Raw genomic sequence first — 19358 nt, forward strand, 5'->3', positions numbered from 1 at the left:
GACGCTGAGGGGGCTGCTGAGAGCCACGTGCCGTCCCTCTCCCAAATCTCCGGAGCGTTTGCAGGGCTGACGCCCTTGCCGGCGTGAGGCCGGCACAGGGGACCACGTAAGGGGTCTCTGCTGCCGCTCCTGTACCCCACCAATCTGCCAGGAAGCTGTGGGGAGTGACGCCTCACGGGGTTGGCTCTTGGCAGCTGCCGAGGGAGCAGCGTCTTTCAGCGGTGGCAGTGTCTAAGCCGCGGTCAAGCTGAGCTCGTGTTGAGCCGGAGGCGATTTGGGCGAGAACTGACTGGGCTGCTTCTTCCTGCAGCCAGCGTGGGCCTTGGTCAACCTGGGCCTGAGATGCCGAGACCAGAGGCACGAGGAAACGATCCAGCGCCAAAAAGCAGGCATGGACGAGCTCCGGGGGAGACTGAAGATGCTGGAGGAGAGTCAGTCCTCAGGTAAGTGAGGCTGTCACGGCTGTAGGGGGAAGAGGCATCCGTTAGGGCCTGACAGGCGTGGTGGAGCCCGTAACGTGGAGGAGGGGGCACTGGGCCATGCCAGGGCAACAGGCTCCTCAGGTGCATGGGGCTCAGGCTGTTCCCATGCAAAGGCAGCTCTCCCATGCATGGTAGTGTGCGCAGGTGATAGGAAAGCATTGCAGAAGAAAAAGCGCCAGGCTTCAGAAAAGCGCTTGGTGCCGTGTGAGGAGGTGGCATTGGCAGGAGGCAGCCAGCGAAGGGCTTGGCAGCAGGAGCTGCCGCGCAGTGGGAGGCAGCAGCGAGCAGGCGCCCGGCGCTGTGCGTGAGGGCACCCGTGCTCGGCTGCTGTGCTCCTCGAGGCAAGCGAGAGCAGCCAGCGCCTCAAGGAACGGAGCCGTGGGTCTCATAAAGCCTTGGGATTAGCGTGCGGTGTGAGAGTCCTCTGCCAGCCCTCGGCCATTCCCATTCGTTCGCTCTCCGTTGGTCTCTCCCTGTACGGAGAGCATTGTGGAGAAGCGGTGCCATCGCTGGTAGAAGCTCCCAAGTAGAGGAGCAGTGAGGGGTGCAATCTCCAAATTGTCCCCCAGGGAAGTAGGGTTGCATGCTAAATATGTAGGGAAAGGCATGGCCAGAGGCTGGGGTAGCGCTATCTGCAGGGCGGGCGCGTGCAGGCTGTTCTCCGTAGCCTGTGGCCGTCTCCGAGCCCACGCAACCAGGCGAGGCTCCAGGGGGGCGAGCCTGAATCCCGTGGTGAGAGGCTGGCGAGGGTCTCTGGGCTGGTGAGTGTCTCCAGGCTTGTGAGGGTCTCTGGGAACAAGGCAGAGCTGTTGTCCACAGGCAGAAGAGATGCTGAGCGAGGAAGGATGTGAGGAACTGTCTAACCAGTATTGGAAGGGGCCCTGAGCGTGGTGGGTTTCTGCAAATGGGTGGTCCTCAGTCGATGGGGCTGTTGCGGAGGAAAAGATAGACATAGCGGAAGCGAGCGGGCCAAACGTGCGCATGACCAAGAAGTAATGCGCCGGTGTTAACGTGTGCCGTAGAGTTTCAGGGCAATGGCCGTGAGTCGACGCTGGGAGCCTCACTGTATGCATCTTCTGTCAGGGAGCCGCCCTGTTTTCTGAGGTAAGGTGTGCTGTCTGGGCTGGAGGGGCTGGGAGAAGAGCGGCTGTTGCCTGGGGAGCGCAGGGAAGGCCAAGGGGCATTGCGCAAGCAGCCCTGAGGTGGAAAGAGTCCTCTCGGTAGGCGGAGATGGTCTTAAGTGCGTGTAGTTTCCACGTGATGCGGAAGAGCGTGTAAGTGCTCCGCTGTCCCATGCGGACGGCTGCGGGCAAGAGAGAGGGAGCTGGCGAGGCCAGAGGTGTGAGGCTCAGGGAGCGAAGGGCAGGTAAAAGAGCGACGTGCGTGTGTCGATGATGAGATGGGGCTCAGGAAGGCGTGCGCGGGCTCCGGGAAATGAGTGTGACGAAGCAGCTGTGAGAGCGGCGGTTATCTTTGTCAGGAAATGCAGGGAGGAGCTGGCGGAGATGCAGAACGTGATCCTGTCCAAGGAGGACGTCATCACCCGGCTAAGCAGCGAGCTCAAGGAAACCAGAGGCAGGATGTTGGACTTGAGAGGTGGGTGAAGCATACTGCATGGCCTCCGTCTTCCCGTCCCTCCTGCGAGCGGTAACGAGGGCGGTAGGTGTGAAGCGGGCACGGCGCAGCTACGGGAAAGAGATGTCCCCATGCGAAAGCAAAGCTGTACGGCAGCTTGGGGCAACGCAGGTGGTCCGTTCCCTCTGGGGCTGGGTGAATTCCTCGCTGTCCTTGGGTAAGCGGTAGCAGTGCTGGTGAGTGAGTGTGAGCAGATGCCCCGAGGGAGATGGGGACACAGACACAAATGGAGCCCATCTTTCTCCAGGATGCCACTGCTTGGGCTCCCTTGGAGCCGAAGGTGGCCTGAGGCTTTAAATTGGGAGAGCCTGTCCGGGGATCCCTCAGTGGGAGTGACGTTGCTTTGGGGAGGCTGTATGGGGCAGAAAGGAGCCTGAGGTGTGAGACAAAGGGATGAGCGTGGCCCACTTTTGCGGGCCATAACGGCGCGAAGCGAATGAGGAAGGCAGGTAGGTGAAAGCGGGCAGGCCAGGAAATGCTGGTGGTCCCGCTTTTCTCGAAGCAGAGGGCAAGTGGCTGTAGGGAGCCGTGACTGCGGCATCTGCCCTGACAAAGAGACCGGCCGTGCGCCGTGATTTAGGGAAGCAAGGTCTGGTGGCCGGGCCCAGAAGGCAAGGGCTTCGAGTGAGGGCAGGGCGAGGGTTTGCGGGGACAAGCCCCATGATGGCTGACGGCCCTCACGATGATGCCTTGTGAAAAAGGGACGTGGCCGCGGACATCGGATCACTGGGAGGTGCGGATCCCCCAGGGCTTGGGTGATGGGGGAGCCAGACACCCATGGAGCTGTGGTGTGCCTAGGGGAGCTGAGCGAGCAGCGCAAGTCAGAAGTGGAGCGGAACATGTGCCAGGTGAAAGACCAAGAGCGGGAGCTGCACCTGCTTAGGAAGGAGCTGTTGGAGATGGCCAGGGTGATGAAGTTGAAGGACAGAGCTCTGCAAGCAGCAGCTAATGAGTTAAGGTACACGCAGCCGTGAACTGGGGCCTTGGCCAAAGCTGCTTTGTGGATTCCCAGCAGCTGGCGGCATTTCGGGATCTCCCCAGGAGCCAAAGGTGTGTGCGAGAGCCACGGAGCGGAGCTCAGCAATGGGGTCTATGCAAGCGCCACGTGAACTGAGATAGGGGTTTAGTGGAACGCGTGCCAGTGGCCGTGTGTTGAAGTGACCACGAACTGAGCTGAACGTTCCCACCCACCCCGCGATAGTCACCGGCGGGTGCCCGGGGTGCTGCTCTCCACAAGCTGTTTGGGCAGCTGTTGTCCATCACGGTGTCCCTCAAGGGTCTTGTCTCTTGGCACAGGCAAGCCCGAGCAGAGTGTCAGGCGCTGAGGGAGGCCTCGCGAGAAGCGGTGCTGAAGGTGGAGGAGGCTCCCGGGATACCGGCGAAGGTGGCTGAAGCCCTTGGGAGGGTGAGTCCGCGCAGAGGCTGCCGAGCTCTGGGTTTGCTGAGGCGCACGTGGTGTTTGTCAGTGTGCCGGTGAGAGTGGCCAGTGCCCCAGCCCGCCTCAGGCGTGCTGCGAGCTGGCCAAAGGCAGGAGCAGGGCTGCCCGTGCCACCCACGAGCCGCGTCAGCCGTGCTCCTGCGCGGGCATTACCAGCAGATGAGGAGCTGGATGTGGGCGCAGCGCTTTGGAAGCGCGAGGTGTGGTGTGTGCGGATGGCTGTGCTGATTGCCAAGCAGCGGCAGGGGCGATAGAGGGGAAGATCTGCAAGCGTTGGCTCCTTTTCCCAACCTTGCTGGTGGTATTGGCGCCACAAAAGCAGTGACAGGGCTGAGCGAGCAGGAGCAGGGGTAGCGTGTTGCACCGGATGGGAATGGAGGGTCTTTTGTCCTCCGCGCTGAATCCCCTTTTGAGTTCCCTGGCACGGGAAAAGGGAAGAACTGCAAGGTGACTGCGGGAGCAGCTGGAGAGACTGTAGGCATCGTACATCCTGTACAGCAAGGGTGGCAGAGGGCGTGCCAGCGAGGAAGGCTGGGAGCCAGGCGGTGACTCGGAGCCTGACGCTGAGCGGGAGGTAGCGCCTGCACTGGTGCGCACGTAGCGATGGGGAGGGGAAGCAGCAGGCACCAGAGGTGCAGCCCAGGCAAAGCTGTTGTTTGAGAGCGAATGGCGGGGCGACAGCGGCCAGAGCGGAGCGGGGAGCTTGCAGCAGTGGGCAGGGTGGGATGAAGGGCCTCCCTTCTCCTGAGTGTCTGGATGTTTGGGGCCATGCAGCAAGCAAGGGAACCGCGGGGGTCTGTGTGCAGGGGTGTAGCGCAGAAGAGAATCCCGCATGGGATCAGTAGAACATCATGGGTAGAGCACTGGCCCAGGTTGCCCAGAGAGGTGGTGGATGCCCCATCCCTGGAAACATTCCAGGCCAGGTTGGCCGTGGCTCTGAGCAACCTGGTCTGGTTGGAGATGTCCCTGCTCCTTGCAGGGGGGTTGGACTGTATGGGCGCTAAAGGTCCCTTCCAAGCCAAACCATTCTGTCATTCTATGATCACGTAGAAAGGCAGGCCACCGAGCGGATCGGTGTGCCTGTGTCCAAGGCAAGAAAATCCTCTGCAGTGGCGCCAAGTGCCAGAGAACAATGCTGTGGGGGCCGCTGAGAGCCACGCGCCGTGCCTCTCCCAGCTCTCCGGAGTCTTTGTAAGGCTGATGCCCTTGCCGGCGTGAGGCCGGCACAGGGGACCACGTAAGGGGTCTCTGCTGCCGCTCCTCTACCCCACAAATCTGCCAGGAGGCTGTGGGGAGAGAAGCCCCACGGACCTGGCTCTTGGCAGCTGCCGAGGGAGCGGCGTCTTTCAGCGTGGCGGTGTCTAAGCCGCGGTCAAGCTGAGCTCGTGTTGAGCCAGAGGCGATTTGGGCGAGAACTGACTGGGCTGCTTCTTCCTGCAGCCGGCGTGGGCCTTGGTCAACCTGGGCATGCGGTGCCGAGACCAGAGGCACGAGGAAACGATCCAGCGCCAAAAAGCAGGCATGGACGAGCTCCGGGGGAGACTGAAGATGCTGGAGGAGAGTCAGTCCTCAGGTAAGTGAGGCTGTCACGGCTGTAGGGGGAAGAGGCATCCGTTAGGGCCTGACAGGCGTGGTGGAGCCCGTAACGTGGAGGAGGGGGCAGTGGGCCATGCCAGGGGCACAGGCTCCTCAGGTGCATGGGGCTCAGGCTGTTCCCATGCAAAGGCAGCTCTCCCGTGCATGGTAGTGTGCGCAGGTGATAGGAAAGCATTGCAGAAGAAAAAGCGCCAGGCTTCAGAAAAGCGCGTGGTGCCGTGAGAGGAGGTGGCGTTGGCAGGAGGCAGCCAGCGAAGGGCTTGGCAGCAGGAGCTGCCGCGCAGTGGGAGGCAGCAGCGAGCAGGCGCCCGGCGCTGTGCGTGAGGGCTCCCGCGCTCGGCTGCTGCGCTCCTCGAGGCAAGCGAGAGCAGCCAGCGCCTCAAGGAACGGAGCCGTGGGTCTCGTAAAGCCTTGGGATTAGCGTGCGGTGTGAGAGTCCTCTGCCAGCCCTCGGCCATTCTCTTTCGGTCCCTCTCCGTCAGGTCTCTCCCTGTACGGAGAGCAGTGTGGAGAAGCGGTGCCATCGCTGGTAGAAGCTCCCAAGTAGAGGAGCAGTGAGGGGTGCGATCTCCAAATTGTCCCCCAGGGAAGTAGGGTTGCATGCTAAATATGTAGGGAAAGGCATGGCCAGAGGCTGGGGTAGCGCTATCTGCAGGGCGGGAGCGTGCAGGCTGTTCTCCGTAGCCTGTGGCCGTCTCCGAGCCCGCGCAACCAGGCGAGGCTCCAGGGGGTCGAGCCTGAATCCCGTGGTGAGAGGCTGGTGAGTGTCTCCAGGCTGGTGAGGGTCTCTGGGAACAAGGCAGAGCTGTTGTCCACAGGCAGAAGAGATGCTGAGCGAGGAAGGATGTGAGGAACTGTCTAACCAGTATTGGAAGGGGCCCTGAGCGTGGTGGGTTTCTGCAAATGGGTGGTCCTCAGTCGATGGGGCTGTTGGGGAGGAAAAGATAGACATAGCGGAAGCGAGCGTGCCAAACGTGCGCATGACCAAGAAGTAATGCGCCGGTGTTAACGTGTGCCGTAGAGTTTCAGGGCAATGGCCGTGAGTCGACGCTGGGAACCTTGCTGGATGCCTCTTCTGTCAGGGAGCCGCCCTGTTTTCTGAGGTAAGGTGTGCTGGCTGGGCTGGAGGGGCTGGGAGAAGAGCGGCTGTTGCCTGGGGAGCGCAGGGAAGGCCAAGGGGCATTGCGCAAGCAGCCCTGAGGTGGAAAGAGTCCTCTCGGTAGGCTGAGATGGTCTTAAGTGCGTGTAGTTTCCACGTGATGCGGAAGAGCGTGTAAGTGCTCCGCTGTCCCATGGGGACGGCTGCGGGCAAGAGAGAGGGATCTGGCGAGGCCAGAGGTGTGAAGCTCAGGGAGCGAAGGGCAGGTAAAAGAGCGACGTGCGTGTGTCGATGATGAGATGGGGCTCAGGAAGGCGTGCGCGGGCTCCGGGAAATGAGTCTGTCGAAGCAGCTGTGAGAGCGGCGGTTATCTTTGTCAGGAAATGCAGGGAGGAGCTGGCGGAGACGCAGAACGTGATCCTGTCCAAGGAGGACGTCATCACCCGGCTAAGCAGCGAGCTCAAGGAAACCAGAGGCAGGATGCTGGACTTGAGAGGTGGGTGAAGCATACTGCATGGCCTCCGTCTTCCCGTCCCTCCTGCGAGCGGTAACGGGGGCGGTAGGTGTGAAGCGGGCACGGCGCAGCTACGGGAAAGAGATGTCCCCATGCGAAAGCGAAGCTGTAGGGCAGCTTGGGGCAACGCAGGCGGTCCGTTCCCTCTGGGGCTGGGTGAATTCCTCGCTGTCCTTGGGTAAGCGGTAGCAGTGCTGGTGAGTGAGGGTGAGCAGATGCCCTGAGGGAGATGGGGACACAGACACAAATGGAGCCCATCTTTCTCCAGGATGCCACTGCTTGGGCTCCCTTGGAGCCGAAGGTGGCCTGAGGCTTTAAATTGGGAGAGCCTGTCCGGGGATCCCTCAGTGGGAGTGACGTTGCTTTGGGGAGGCTGTATGGGGCAGAAAGGAGCCTGAGGTGTGAGACGAAGGGATGCGCGTGGCCCACTTTTGCGGGCCATAACGGCGCGAAGCGAATGAGGAAGGCAGGTAGGTGAAAGCGGGCAGGCCAGGAAATGCTGGCGGTCCCGCTTTTCTCGAAGCAGAGGGCAAGTGGCTGTAGGGAGCCGTGACTGCGGCATCTGCCCTGACAAAGAGACCGGCCGTGCGCCGTGATTTAGGGAAGCAAGGTCTGGAGGCCGGGCCCAGGAGGCGAGGGCTGCGAGCGAGGGCAGGGCGAGGGTTTGCGCGGACAAGCCCCATGATGGCTGACGGCCCTCACGATGATGCCTTGGGAAAAAGGGACGTGGCCGCGGACATCGGATCACTGGGAGGTGCGGATCCCCCAGGGCTTGGGTGATGGGGGAGCCAGACACCCATGGAGCTGTGGTGTGCCTAGGGGAGCTGAGCGAGCAGCGCAAGTCAGAAGTGGAGCGGAACATGTGCCAGGTGAAAGACCAAGAGCGGGAGCTGCACCTGCTTAGAAAGGAGCTGTTGGAGATGGCCAGGGTGATGAAGGAGAAGGACAGAGCTCTGCAAGCAGCAGCTAATGAGTTAAGGTACACGCAGCCATGAACTGGGGCCTTGGCCAAAGCTGCTTTGTGGATTCCCAGCAGCTGGCGGCATTTCGGGATCTCCCCAGGAGCCAAAGGTGTGTGCGAGAGCCGCGGAGCGGAGCTCAGCGATGGGGGCTCTATGCAAGCGCCACGTGAACTGAGATAGGGGTTTAGTGGAACACGTGCCAGTGGCCGTGTGTTGAAGTGACCACGAACTGAGCTGAACGTTCCCACCCACCCCGCGATAGTCACCGGCGGGTGCCCGGGGTGCTGCTCTCCACAAGCTGTTTGGGCAGCTGTTGTCCATCACGGTGTCCCTCAAGGGTCTTGTCTCTTGGCACAGGCAAGCCCGAGCAGAGTGTCAGGCACTGAGGGACGCCTCGCGAGAAGCGGTGCTGAAGGTGGAGGAGGCTCCCAGGATACCGGCGAAGGTGGCTGAAGCCTTTGGGAGGGTGAGTCCGCGCGGAGGCTGCCGAGCTCTGGGTTTGCTGAGGCGCACGTGGTGTTTGTCAGTGTGCCGCTGAGAGTGGCCAGTGCCCCAGCCCGCCTCAGGCGTGCTGCGAGCTGGCCAAAGGCAGGAGCAGGGCTGCCCGTGCCACCCACGAGCCGCGTCAGCCGCGCTCCTGTGTGGGCTTTGCCAGCGGGTGAGGAGCTGGATGTGGGCGCAGCGCTTTGGAAGCGCGAGGTGTGGTGTGTGCGGATGGCTGTGCTGATTGCCAAGCAGAGGCGGGGGCGACGGAGGGGAAGATCTGCAAGCGTTGGCTCCTTTTCCCAACCTTGCTGGTGGTATTGGCGCCACAAAAGCAGTGACAGGGCTGAGCGAGCAGGAGCAGGGGTAGCGTGTTGCACCGGATGGGAATGGAGGGTCTTTTGTCCTCCGCGCTGAATCCCCTTTTGAGTTCCCTGGCACGGGAAAAGGGAAGAACTGCAAGGTGACTGCGGGAGCAGCTGGAGGGACTGTAGGCATCGTACATCCTGTACGGCAAGGGTGGCAGAGGGCGTGCCAGCGAGGAAGGCTGGGTTCCAGGCGGTGACTCGGAGCCTGACGCTGAGCGGGAGGTAGCGCCTGCACTGGTGCGCACGTAGCAATGGGGAGGGGAAGCGCCGGGCGCCAGAGGTGCAGCCCAGGCAAAGCTGTTGTTTGAGAGCGAATGGCGGGGCGACAGCGGCCAGAGCGGAGCGGGGAGCTTGCAGCAGTGGGCAGGGTGGGATGAAGGGCCTCCCTTCTCCTGAGTGTCTGGATGTTTGGGGCCATGCAGCAAGCAAGGGAACCGCGGGGGTCTGTGTGCAGGGCTGTAGCGCAGAAGAGAATCCCGCATGGGATCAGTAGAACATCATGGGTAGAGCACTGGCCCAGGTTGCCCAGAGAGCTGGTGGATGCCCCATCCCTGGAAACATTCCAGGCCAGGTTGGCCGGGGCTCTGAGCAACCTGGTCTGGTTGGAGATGTCCCTGCTCCTTGCAGGGGGGTTGGACTGGATGGGCATTAAAGGTCCCTTCCAAGCCAAACCATTCTGTCATTCTATGATCACGTAGAAAGGCAGGCCACCGAGCGGATCGGTGTGCCTGTGTCCAAGGCAATAAAATCCTCTGCAGTGGCGCCAAGTGCCGGAGAAAGACGCTGAGGGGGCTGCTGAGAGCCACGTGCCGTCCCTCTCCCAAATCTCCGGGCTATTTTTAGGGCTGATGCCATTGCCGGCGTGAGGCCGGCACAGGGGACCACGTAAGGGGTCTCTGCTGCCGCTGCTGTACCCCACCAATCTGCCAGGAGGCTGGGGGAGGGGGACACCGCACGGACTTGGCTCTTGGCATCTGCCGAGGGAGCGGCGTCTTTCAGCGTGGCGGTATCTAAGCCGCGGTCAAGCTGAGCTCGTGTTGAGCCGGAGGCGATTTGGGCGAGAACTGACTGGGCTGCTTCTTCCTGCAGCCGGCGTGGGCCTTGGTCAACCTGGGCATGCGGTGCCGAGACCAGAGGCACGAGGAAACGATCCGGCGCCAAAAAGCAGGCATGGACGAGCTCCGGGGGAGACTGAAGATGCTGGAGGAGAGTCAGTCCTCAGGTAAGTGAGGCTGTCACGGCTGTAGGGGGAAGAGGCATCCGTTAGGGCCTGACAGGCGTGGTGGAGCCCGTAACGTGGAGGAGGGGGCAGTGGGCCATGCCAGGGGCACAGGCTCCTCAGGTGCATGGGGCTCAGGCTGTTCCCATGCAAAGGCAGCTCTCCCGTGCATGGTAGTGTGCGCAGGTGATAGGAAAGCATTGCAGAAGAAAAAGCGCCAGGCTTCAGAAAAGCGCGTGGTGCCGTGAGAGGAGGTGGCGTTGGCAGGAGGCAGCCAGCGAAGGGCTTGGCAGCAGGAGCTGCCGCGCAGTGGGAGGCAGAAGCGAGCAGGCGCCCGGCGCTGTGCGTGAGGGCTCCCGTGCTCGGCTGCTGTGCTCCTCGAGGCAAGCGAGAGCAGCCAGCGCCTCAAGGAACGGAGCCGTGGGTCTCGTAAAGCCTTGGGATTAGCGTGCGGTATGAGAGTCCTCTGCCAGCCCTCGGCCATTCTCTTTGGGTCCCTCTCCGTCAGGTCTCTCCCTGTACGGAGAGCAGTGTGGAGAAGCAGTGCCATCGCTGGTAGAAGCTCCCAAGTAGAGGAGCAGTGAGCGTTCCAATCTCCGAATTGTCCCCCAGGGAAGTAGGGTTGCATGCTAAATATGTAGGGAAAGGCATGGCCAGAGGCTGGGGTAGCGCTATCTGCAGGGCGGGCGCGTGCAGGCTGTTCTCCGTAGCCTGTGGCCGTCTCCGAGCCCAGGCAACCCGGCGAGGCTCCAAGGGGCCAATCTGGGAACACGCAGCGTGTTGTGCCGAGGGTGGCACATGGCGGTGTGTGTTTGTTTGCCTCCAGCTGGCAATAAGAAGGGTTCGGAGCCGCGAGTGGTCCTGGTGAAAGGCTTGCCAGGGAACGTCGTCTGAAGAAAACGGGTCTTGTGAAGGAGCTGCCACCAGCACCAGGAACAGCACCAAAGACTGCCAAGGTGAGAAGGCAGGGCATGGTTTATGGTGCCTGCGGCCTTGGTGGGAAAGCCAGGATGCCTGGAGCTGGCCGGCGTGGGAGGCTGCGGACCGCGGCATTGCCGAGGCAGCCTGTCCCGTGCAGCGGAAGGCAGGCGCACAAGGCAGCTGAGCCCAGCGCCAGGCAGTGCGGCGGCTCCATTGCTCTTTCCCTGTCTGCGCAGGCTCCTGACGCCGTTCCTCACGGGGCTGCGCACGAGGCCGCCGATGGGGCAACGAGCTCGGAGGTGTTTAAAGCGATGGAGCTCAGCGAGAAGATGGTAGGTCAGCAACAGACGTGTAGAAACGATACCCAGCGCTCGTAGAGGGGAGAGTGGTTTCAAACGCGTTTCCAAAGTGAGCGATGAGCGTCAGGGTCCTTGCGGGAATGTGGGTGAGGCCAAAGTGTGGATGGCAGGTGCCAGGGCACGCCGGGCGTCTTCCGGGATGTCTCGGGATGCCTGGAAACGCAACGGCGCATCCTTCTCCCCATCTCAGCTCTCTGGCGCTGTTTCCCTCCGGGAGTTGGGGCTGATCCTTGAGGAGAGGGTACGGTCCGTGAGGACAGAGCCCCTCTGGGAAGCTCACCCAGGGAGAGCACGCGTGGAAAGTAGACAAAGTGGGAAGGGGAGCGCAGCAGGTTCCTCGCGGCGTTGTCTGTCTCCCTCAGTGGAGCAGAATGAGAGCAGGTGGCTGAGCAGGGTGATGGCAGGTGGCAGCGGAATTGTCAGGCCGAGGAAATAATGCATTCCCGGGGCTTTCCGCAGTACGTTGACATCATTAGTGCTCTGGCAAGCCTGGTGAAGATGAAGGAGCTGTCAGGAACGCGGTCTCTGAAGCAGCTCCCTCAGGAGGAAAGGGAACAAGCAGGGCTGCAGAGGCAGAAGCACCTGGAGGAGCTGTTGGAAAAGCTCAAGAACCTCCAGAGCTGCCTGGAGAAGAAAGAAGAAATGATGAAGCTTCATGAGAGCGAGAGGTACCAGAGGCCGGGTGGCTGTGGGTGGCCGCGGGTCCGAGTGAGACAAGGTCCTGGGCTGCAAAGCGACGGGAAACTCGGGGGAAGGAGGGGTGCAGCCTCGCGGCAGCGATACACGCCTGGTCGTGCCGCTGGCCAGGACTGGTCCCGTGTTGGTATGGTCCAAAGCAGAATGGTGAGGAGAAGCAGAGAGACGTCCTCTGGGTGCCTCGCAGGGCCCAGCGCAGTCAGGCAGCGGCAGAGTCGGGGGACCCTTGGCAAATTCCCTGGTGCGGGGGGCCGGACCCAGGGAGAGCGGCGGCATTGGCTGGGGTGGAGGGCCGGTGTCAGAGGGACGGAGCCAGGCGTGGGAGCCGAAGGGAAGGGCTGTCCAGGGCACGAGGAATGGGCACAGGGAAAGTGCCTGCTGAAGTTTTTGCTGGTCTGAGCAAGGCGCTTGCTGCTCCCATGTCCTTCAGCATCACCCCATGGTGTGGGGAGGGTCCTAGGAGGGGTGCAAGTGCGGAGGCCAGCTGTGTTTTGGGGGTTTGACGCGGTGACGGATGCTTTCCCCCTCCCGTTTTGTGCAGGCTGAAAGAAGAGTCCCTGCAAGCCCAGAAGCCTGTCTGCGTGGGCAAGCAGAAGGCCAGAGAGCCCACGGCAGAACCTGCACGGCCCCTGTCATGATAGAGCCGCTGACCCCTCCGCCCAAGTACGAGGAGATCCAGGAGAAAGCACCAGGGAGCCAGCAAATGACCTACAAAGAGGCTCTGTGATGCTGCTGGGGTTTGCTGGTATTTTTGGTTTTTTTTTAAAAAAAAGCAAACCTACAGTAAGAGCGGCTCGGTCTGTGGGCGCAGAAGCGGTCAGGGCTCCCTGGAAGCTGCGCCGTGGAGGACACGATGGGTGCGTAGCGCTGCAGCAGGAGGACGAGACAAACTTTCCCCAGAACAGGGTTTTTCAAAAGAGCATGGGGAAAGAAACCTGAATGCCGCTGGGTCTGGTGCGCTGAAGTAAATGGAGACTGGAAACAGCAAAAGTGTAATTTGTGGTGTTTTACAGAAGGACCACCCCGTGTATCTTCTCACCCCCTCTCCCCTCGTGCCCGCCAGACTTTTCTGAGCCACCAAATGGATGCCAAATGAGGGTTTCCCAAGTGGAAAAGGGCAAAGCTCCTTTTGTTAGTGCCCCTTCTTTCTGAGTAAGGGAAACGGCGTTGCCAGAGTAGCGCTGCAGCTTTCCCCTGCTCCGTTCAGGGCCTGGGACGGTGGCCCCGGGCCAGGCCTGACTCCTGCCAACATCTGGGCTTGCTGGTGGGCAGCGGGCAGAAATGAGCCCCACGCTGCTCGGGGAGAGGACAGATCTCTTTCCTGGGTTGCTTTCTCCGTTGTGGTTTGCGCTCAGATGCGAAGGGGATGGTCCGTTTGAGGCACATGGATCAATCCGGGGGCTTGGGAGCTGTTGGAGTGCACCGCTGCCAGGTGTGCAGGGTGAAACGGCAGCTGAGCACGCGGTGCGTGCAGACGTCTTTTGAATAAATATTTTGCACGGTGTGTTTGTGCGTGTGCGCGCACTCGTGTGTGGTTGTCCTATCCCAAGGTCTGCGAGCCGGAGCGGTGTGAAAGCAGCCGACTGGTTTAGGGCGGATGCCGCTGCGCGGGCAATCTGGGCCACGCGCCGCCTGCCGGACTTGCAGCCAAGCAGTCGACGACAAAGGCTTCTCCCTGTTCAGCCGCGGGCTCCCTCAAACGGGGTGGATCTGGGGGGTGTGGGTAGAGAGCAGCATCTCTGCGGAAGCTGGAGCGAGTGTAGATGACTCCCAGCCACTCTGGGCTGCTGGTAGGGATGTGTTTGGGTTGGTTGGAGGCTGATGTCGATGTAGTTACAGTCCCTGCAACCAAAGATACAAAAGGAGCACAAATAGCCAAAGCCCAAGCCGAGAGGAGGTGCTGGTCCAGACCCATGTCCCAGTTGCTCTTGTTGGTTATTGTTTCTTAGTGCATCCTGTGAGCTCTGGTGGTGTATTGCAGCAATTTCACTTTGCTGTGCCCCAAGGCACGGTGCCAGGTGGGCAAAGTAACGCCAGGACGTTAGGGACTCCTTTATTCCAGAGAAGGGGAAAAAAGTAGAAGAATATACCCCAGAATGAGGGAGTTGGGCTGGGGGGTGCCATGAGGGGTGGTTCTTGTTGTCGAGGGGTTGGGAAGGTGGTGCGGCTCCTTGGAAGGTGTCGCGCAGGCGTGTGTGCCTGTAGGAGCCCGCCCGCGGCAGGAGGCCAGGCACGAAGGTCTGTCTGCCTGGTGAAGGAAGCCAACCCGATCGGGGGTCCTAGAAAATCGGGGTGAATAAAGCGAGGCATCCTGTCTGAGCAGTTGGGACCTGAAGGTTCATGGAGCGTCTTTGCCAGGAAGTCCTGTGTAATGGAACAGACGGGCGATAGCAGCGTCTTTCGCAATGGCTCAAGTAGGAAAAGAGCTGGAGAAATGGCGGGAAGTGCAGTGACCGTGGGGAAACGGGCTGTGACTAAAGTAGGAATTATGTCCCAGATGGCTGAACGGCAAAAGAGCCTCGCTGGCTGCCTGCGTACTTGTCTGCTGATGGTATGCTGGAAAGCCAAGGAAGACGTGGGATGCTGAGGAACACCAGCCCTCCCAAACCTGTGACCGTCGCTGTCCCAGGACAGCTTGCCCCTGTGTGCGGATGAGGTGGCACCGGAATATGTTGTAAGAGAGCAGGTATTCCTGGAGGTGAGCGTGATGGAGATGGCTTTGCCAGGTAAGACGTGCTGGTAGGTGAGAAATAAGGATATGGTTTTCCTAGGCAGTTTGTAAGAGTGCACGTATATCCCAGCCTCTCTGGAGGGTAACTTACGGTCAGCGGAAACGCACGAGATGTGCGGATCTGGTGTACAGACCTGGTGTTCCTCTGTACAACCAAGGAAGCCTGATGTTGTGAGGAAAGCAGGGGATGAAAACGCCAGCGAGGGAGGCTGGCGCTGAGGCATGTGCTGAAGAACCGCTCCAGGGTTTGCCGAGGAGCGCTCCTTTGTAAAATGTACTGCTTCAGTCTCCAAGTGAAGCCTGACGAAAGCTTGCAGGACGTGCTAGCTGTTCTCCTGCAAGAGTGTCGTTTGCAGGTGTGGTGGCAGGCGCCGGCGGTGCCAAACGGCCACAGCACGGCTGACCGTGCTCCCGCTCAGCAGAGCGGCCCCTTTGTGCGGACGTTGACGTTCAGGTCCTGCCGAGCACCAGAGCAGCCCTGGGAATAGCGGGAATCCTGTGCTTGCAGGACATTTGTAGATTGGCCATGTATGTTTGGAGGGAAGCGATGTGATTTTGCGTGTGTGCGTCTGAGCTGGTGTGCTGGTGACTTTCAGCCCGGCCGCTCCTGCTGTCTGTGTGCCTGGGAGTTTGGCCGAAGGCTGAATTTGTGCTCCGCCTCCTACAGCTTTCAGCCGGGTGATGTGGGAATTTGTCAACCGTGGGAGCGGGGAGTGGGCCAAGAAGCCATCTTGGGGTTTGCTGTTAAGAGAAATGCAAGGGTTAGGCTTGTTTCCGCAGGCCTGGGGTGCCTCATCCAAGGATGACAGGGGTGTCATGTATGGCACGGCAGAGCGGGCCAGGGAGAACCTAACCCCTCCCTCTTCCCAGGCTTAACTTCAGCTAAAATATCTCCGCCTCCTTACCCGCCCCCAGCGGCACAGGGGCGAATGGCAGTGGGGGTTACGGTCAGTTCATCACTTGTGGCTTTACGCTGCTCCTTCCTCATCTGGGGGGAGAACTGCTCACGTTCCTCCCCTGCCCCGAGGTGGGGTCCTTCCCGGGCTGCAGGGGGACAGGCTGGCTCAGCAAGGGCTGCAGGGGAATCTCTGCCGTTACCCCTTCCCCTCCTTCTCCGCTGCCTGAGACTCTTCACATCTCATCTCCTCTCCACTTCTCGCAGCCGGGCCGGGCCCAGTCGGGCCCAGTCGGCCGCCCGGCGGGAGGCCAGAGGGTGAGGCCTGCAAGGCCCACAAGGCTCGCGCCTCCCCCTCTCTGCCCCTTGCCTCTGCACTGCGTGTGGCGGAACACTGGCACTGGTTGCCGGGGAGGCGGTGGATTCCGCACCCGTGTAAACATTCCGTGCCAGGCGGGACCGGGCTCAGAGCGGCTGGTCCGATTGGAGTGGCCCGAGTCGTCGCTGGCAACCTAGAACCACAACGGAACCTCTGCGTTGCCATGGTTCTGTTCCGCGGCCCGGCTGCGTCAGTTGGTGTCGAGCAGAGCTGCTGTTGGCACTCAACTTTCTCGTGCTGCTGGGCCAGTGGCCAGGCAAAAGGAGAAGCGAGAAAACAAAACAGCAAAACAAACCCCAGCGAGAGGAGCACCGAGGAGGGCATCAGCGAGGGCTGACGCGGCTGGGATTTCGGAGGCTACAGCGAGGCGGCAGCCCCGCTGCCGGCCGGGGCAGAGCCGCCCTTGGAGCGACGCTGTACCATCTGTAGCACGTGAGTTGGTCAGCACGTTTGTGGCTGGGTTGCTGTGCGTCGGTCGGGGGATTTACTCAATGGTAGTAGTTGTTCTCTGTAACGTAAGCCTTGCGGGCGAAGGGGCTGGGGCAGCTGATGTAGGAGACAATGAAGGTGGCTCGTCGCTGCCGTCCGGGGAAGCTCTGCTTGTCAGGAGGATAGCGGAGAGTGTCCGAATTACGCGCGTGACAGGCCCGGCGTAGGGGGTGGTGATTGCCGTGGCAAGGCAGGAGTGCAGTGAGAGGCTTTGGGTCGGCTCGCTGCACGGGAGAAGTGACAGGGTGGGGCCACCTGCGTGGGAGCCGGGAGAGGCGTGAAACGAGGGCTTTCGGATAGTGCCGACGACGTGCAGAAACAGGGCGGTCGAATGGAGAGAGAGAGGGAGGAGCTGGAAAAGCATCAAAACCCAAGGATTTTTTTTTAACTTTGCAAAAGATGGGGGAGTCTGGATTTAAGTCCGATCCATGGGGAACGGAAAGGGGAGAGGACTCAGACACTCCGCTGAGGTCTGTGCCTGGGGTTTGTAGGACATAACGCACGCGGCCCAAGGGCTAAGGAGGTGCCTGAAGTCTTGCTGCTATTGGGGTCTTCTTTCCCCTCACAGGTGTCCTGTACCCCCGCACGGAACAGGCAGCTCCAGGTGGCTTCAAAGGCCGAACTCTCAAAGTTTGTGCCTCATCCGCCCCTCTCCTCGCTGTGGGGGCAGCACGCCCCCGCCTCTTCCAGCAGCCGGACTCCCGGCATGACCAGCCACGTGCCCCGTCCGCCATCACGGAAGCGATCCGTGAGTCCTCGGCCTAAGGGCATGACCAGCTCCATCCCGCTGGACACTTTGAGCAGGACCTCCGCCGTGAGGCCAGGTACTCCCCGATGCCGAAGCGGGTGGTTGGTAGCCTGGTGTCCCCTGTGAGTGCCTTAGCCTCGAGCGGAGCGGATCCGAGCAGAGGCAGTTTTGAGAAGGGCCGCCCCTCGGCAGCGGTGGGCTGTGAGTCCTGGACCAGTGGAGCTGGCGGGAGGTCGTGTGCGGTCCTGGGTGGCACGTGGGTCAGTTAAGAAATGGGTTGAGATGTCCCAAGGGGAATGCCGTTGCCCTGGTAGGCGAGAGGGACGTTTCCTCTTCCTTTTTCCCTGTGTGTGGGCAGGAAGGGGAAATGATGGTTTTTCCTCCTTGGCAGCGCAGTTACTGGCTGCCTTGACTGCGGAAACCTGACACGAGGGTTGTAGTGAACACGCCTCTGGAAATTCTGCGTGCCATAGCGATGAAGCGCGGGCAGGGGCTTGGAGGAATGGTCCAGCTGGAAAACAAGCCTGTTGCCATGAACGTAATTTGGTACGGCCTGACTCCCAGTCTGGGGCTTTTCCTGCCTTGAGATTTGGGTCGATGGAGCTGGCCGAAGCTGTACGAAGTCAACCGTGAGGTGGCAAAGTAGAGCTGGCGCAATGGGGAAATATCACCGGAGCCTTGGTCTGCGGTGTCTCCGCTGCCCTTGAGGCTCGTTGGGGTCCCAGAGGTGTGTTGTTTCTCTCTGGTGTGCCGACTGTTTGCACTGGTGTCTTGTTAGTGCCGAGGAGTTGGTGTCTGTTGTGGCTGTGAGGTGAGCTCGTGGTCTGTCAAGTAGCCGCTGCCTTGGAGTAGGTTTGAGGCGAGTGAGCGGGACGTGGCGTGCAGCCAGTTCCCGTGCTGACGTTTGCTGCTGCGGTGTGTGCTTTTTTCCAGTCCTGACCGGCATCCCAGGCAGCGGTGCAACCGGTGCGGAGGAAACCGCTTTCCTGGGGATTCAGGAAGGGGATATCATCCCACAGGAGAAGGTGAGGTGGGGGAAGGTGTGAGGGACGCCGTGCCTGTCCCCGTCCTGGGCAGAGCAGGCGAGCCCCGCCAAATGATTTTGGCTCTGAAGAGGAGTTTCCCTTAGCGGCTCCGGATTGGCATTTGTGGCAATAAATACGTGCGCCCTGGCAAGGTGCTAGGTGTACAGGTGTGTCTGCGTGCTGCCGCGTTAGCAGGGTCACCCGGCCCCAGCCACGCGTTGCCGGCCTGGGAGACAAGGCCTCAGTGTGCCTCTTGTCTGAGGGGTGCGGCAGGAAGGGTCCCAAGGAATCTAAGATGGTCCTCTCCAAAGCGAGAGGCGGGCACTCCATCATCGCAGCACGTAGCAGGGCTGGGGCACCGAAGTACGGGTCGACAGTTGCTGCAGAAATGACGGCATCTGCCTGCTCTGACATCTTGGTTTTTTCTTCCTTGGGCGCCGTTCATTCTAGTGCTCTAGACAGGAAGAGAAGCAGGAGCTCCGAGAGCGAGAATTGACTCTGAGCCGAAATGTGAGTTGCAAGGCGTTTGGGGCGATGGAGCGCACGGGCGAGCAGCGGGCATGGGAATGCATCGCTGAGAGAAACAGCGACTGGGCATTTTGAGGGAGGTGCTTTGCCTCCGACTCCTGTAATAGAAGGTGCCTGATGTGCAGAGGGAGCTGGAGAAATGTAAGCTGTGGTAGAAATCGTAACACCGCGCTGCAATGCAGGAGAATGGTGTCTGAAATAAGAGTGCAAACCACTAGAAAACCAACCTGACCACAGTAAACGTTGAGAGGAGAAAGCTCTGGGCTAAAGGAAATGGGCCAGATGGGGAAAATGTAGGGCTTAGTGGGAGAAACCCTCTGGAGAGGCAGTGCCGAGCTCCTCTGGTGAGAGCCTGCGCTGTCCCGGGACTCTTGCAGCGCATCAAGGAGCTGGAAAGCGACGTGGAGCGGCTGCAGCGGGAGGTGCAGAAGTATTGCGCCGAACAGAAGATCACGCGAGGGCAGCTGGCTGAGAAAGCCAAGGTAAGGATTAGGCTGTGGGGTACGAGGCGGAGGGCAGGGAGGGATGGGCACGAGATGGTCTGGGCAGAAGCGCTTCTGGCGTGTTTGACTGGTCTGGCTTTGATGTGCAAATGCTCTTGGCTTGCAGGCTGAGAAGATGCTGAAACAACACCGCGCCAAGCAAGCCCTGTGGCTGCAGGCCGTGGGGCGCAAGAAGCATGTGCTGAGAGCCGACTTGGAGCAGGCCAAGGAGCAGGTAGGGCATAAGTGGGCATGGGGCAGGATCGGCAGGATCCAGGGTCCGGGCTGGAGGCAGCTACAGGACGAGTG

At 60.9% G+C, this 19358-nt stretch overlaps 1 protein-coding gene across 1 annotated transcript; it reads left to right on the forward strand.

Moving 5' to 3' along the window:
* Positions 1–10952: 10952 nt before the first annotated feature.
* Positions 10953–13276, forward strand: LOC147598176 (forkhead-associated domain-containing protein 1-like). The gene is made up of 3 exons (XM_086764700.1): positions 10953–11049; positions 11536–11744; positions 12314–13276. Exons 1-3 carry the CDS (start codon positions 11029–11031, stop codon positions 12408–12410), a joined length of 327 nt encoding a protein of 108 aa, XP_086620826.1. The 5' UTR covers positions 10953–11028; the 3' UTR covers positions 12411–13276.
* Positions 13277–19358: the final 6082 nt, after the last annotated feature.

The sequence above is a fragment of the Chlamydotis macqueenii genome, chromosome 21 (assembly GCF_036417535.1).
Source record: "Chlamydotis macqueenii isolate bChlMac1 chromosome 21, bChlMac1.mat, whole genome shotgun sequence".
NCBI classification, from domain to species: Eukaryota; Metazoa; Chordata; class Aves; order Otidiformes; family Otididae; genus Chlamydotis; species Chlamydotis macqueenii.

What these genes read in the sequence shown, in the direction of transcription:
- LOC147598176 (XM_086764700.1), top strand. Translation starts at nt 11,029, where the DNA reads ATGGAGCTCAGCGAGAAGATG. An exon ending in TGGAGCTCAGCGAGAAGATG is followed by an intron (nt 11,050 to 11,535) that starts GTAGGTCAGCAA and finishes GGCTTTCCGCAG; the next exon opens with TACGTTGACATCATTAGTGC. An exon ending in AAGCTTCATGAGAGCGAGAG is followed by an intron (nt 11,745 to 12,313) that starts GTACCAGAGGCC and finishes CGTTTTGTGCAG; the next exon opens with GCTGAAAGAAGAGTCCCTGC.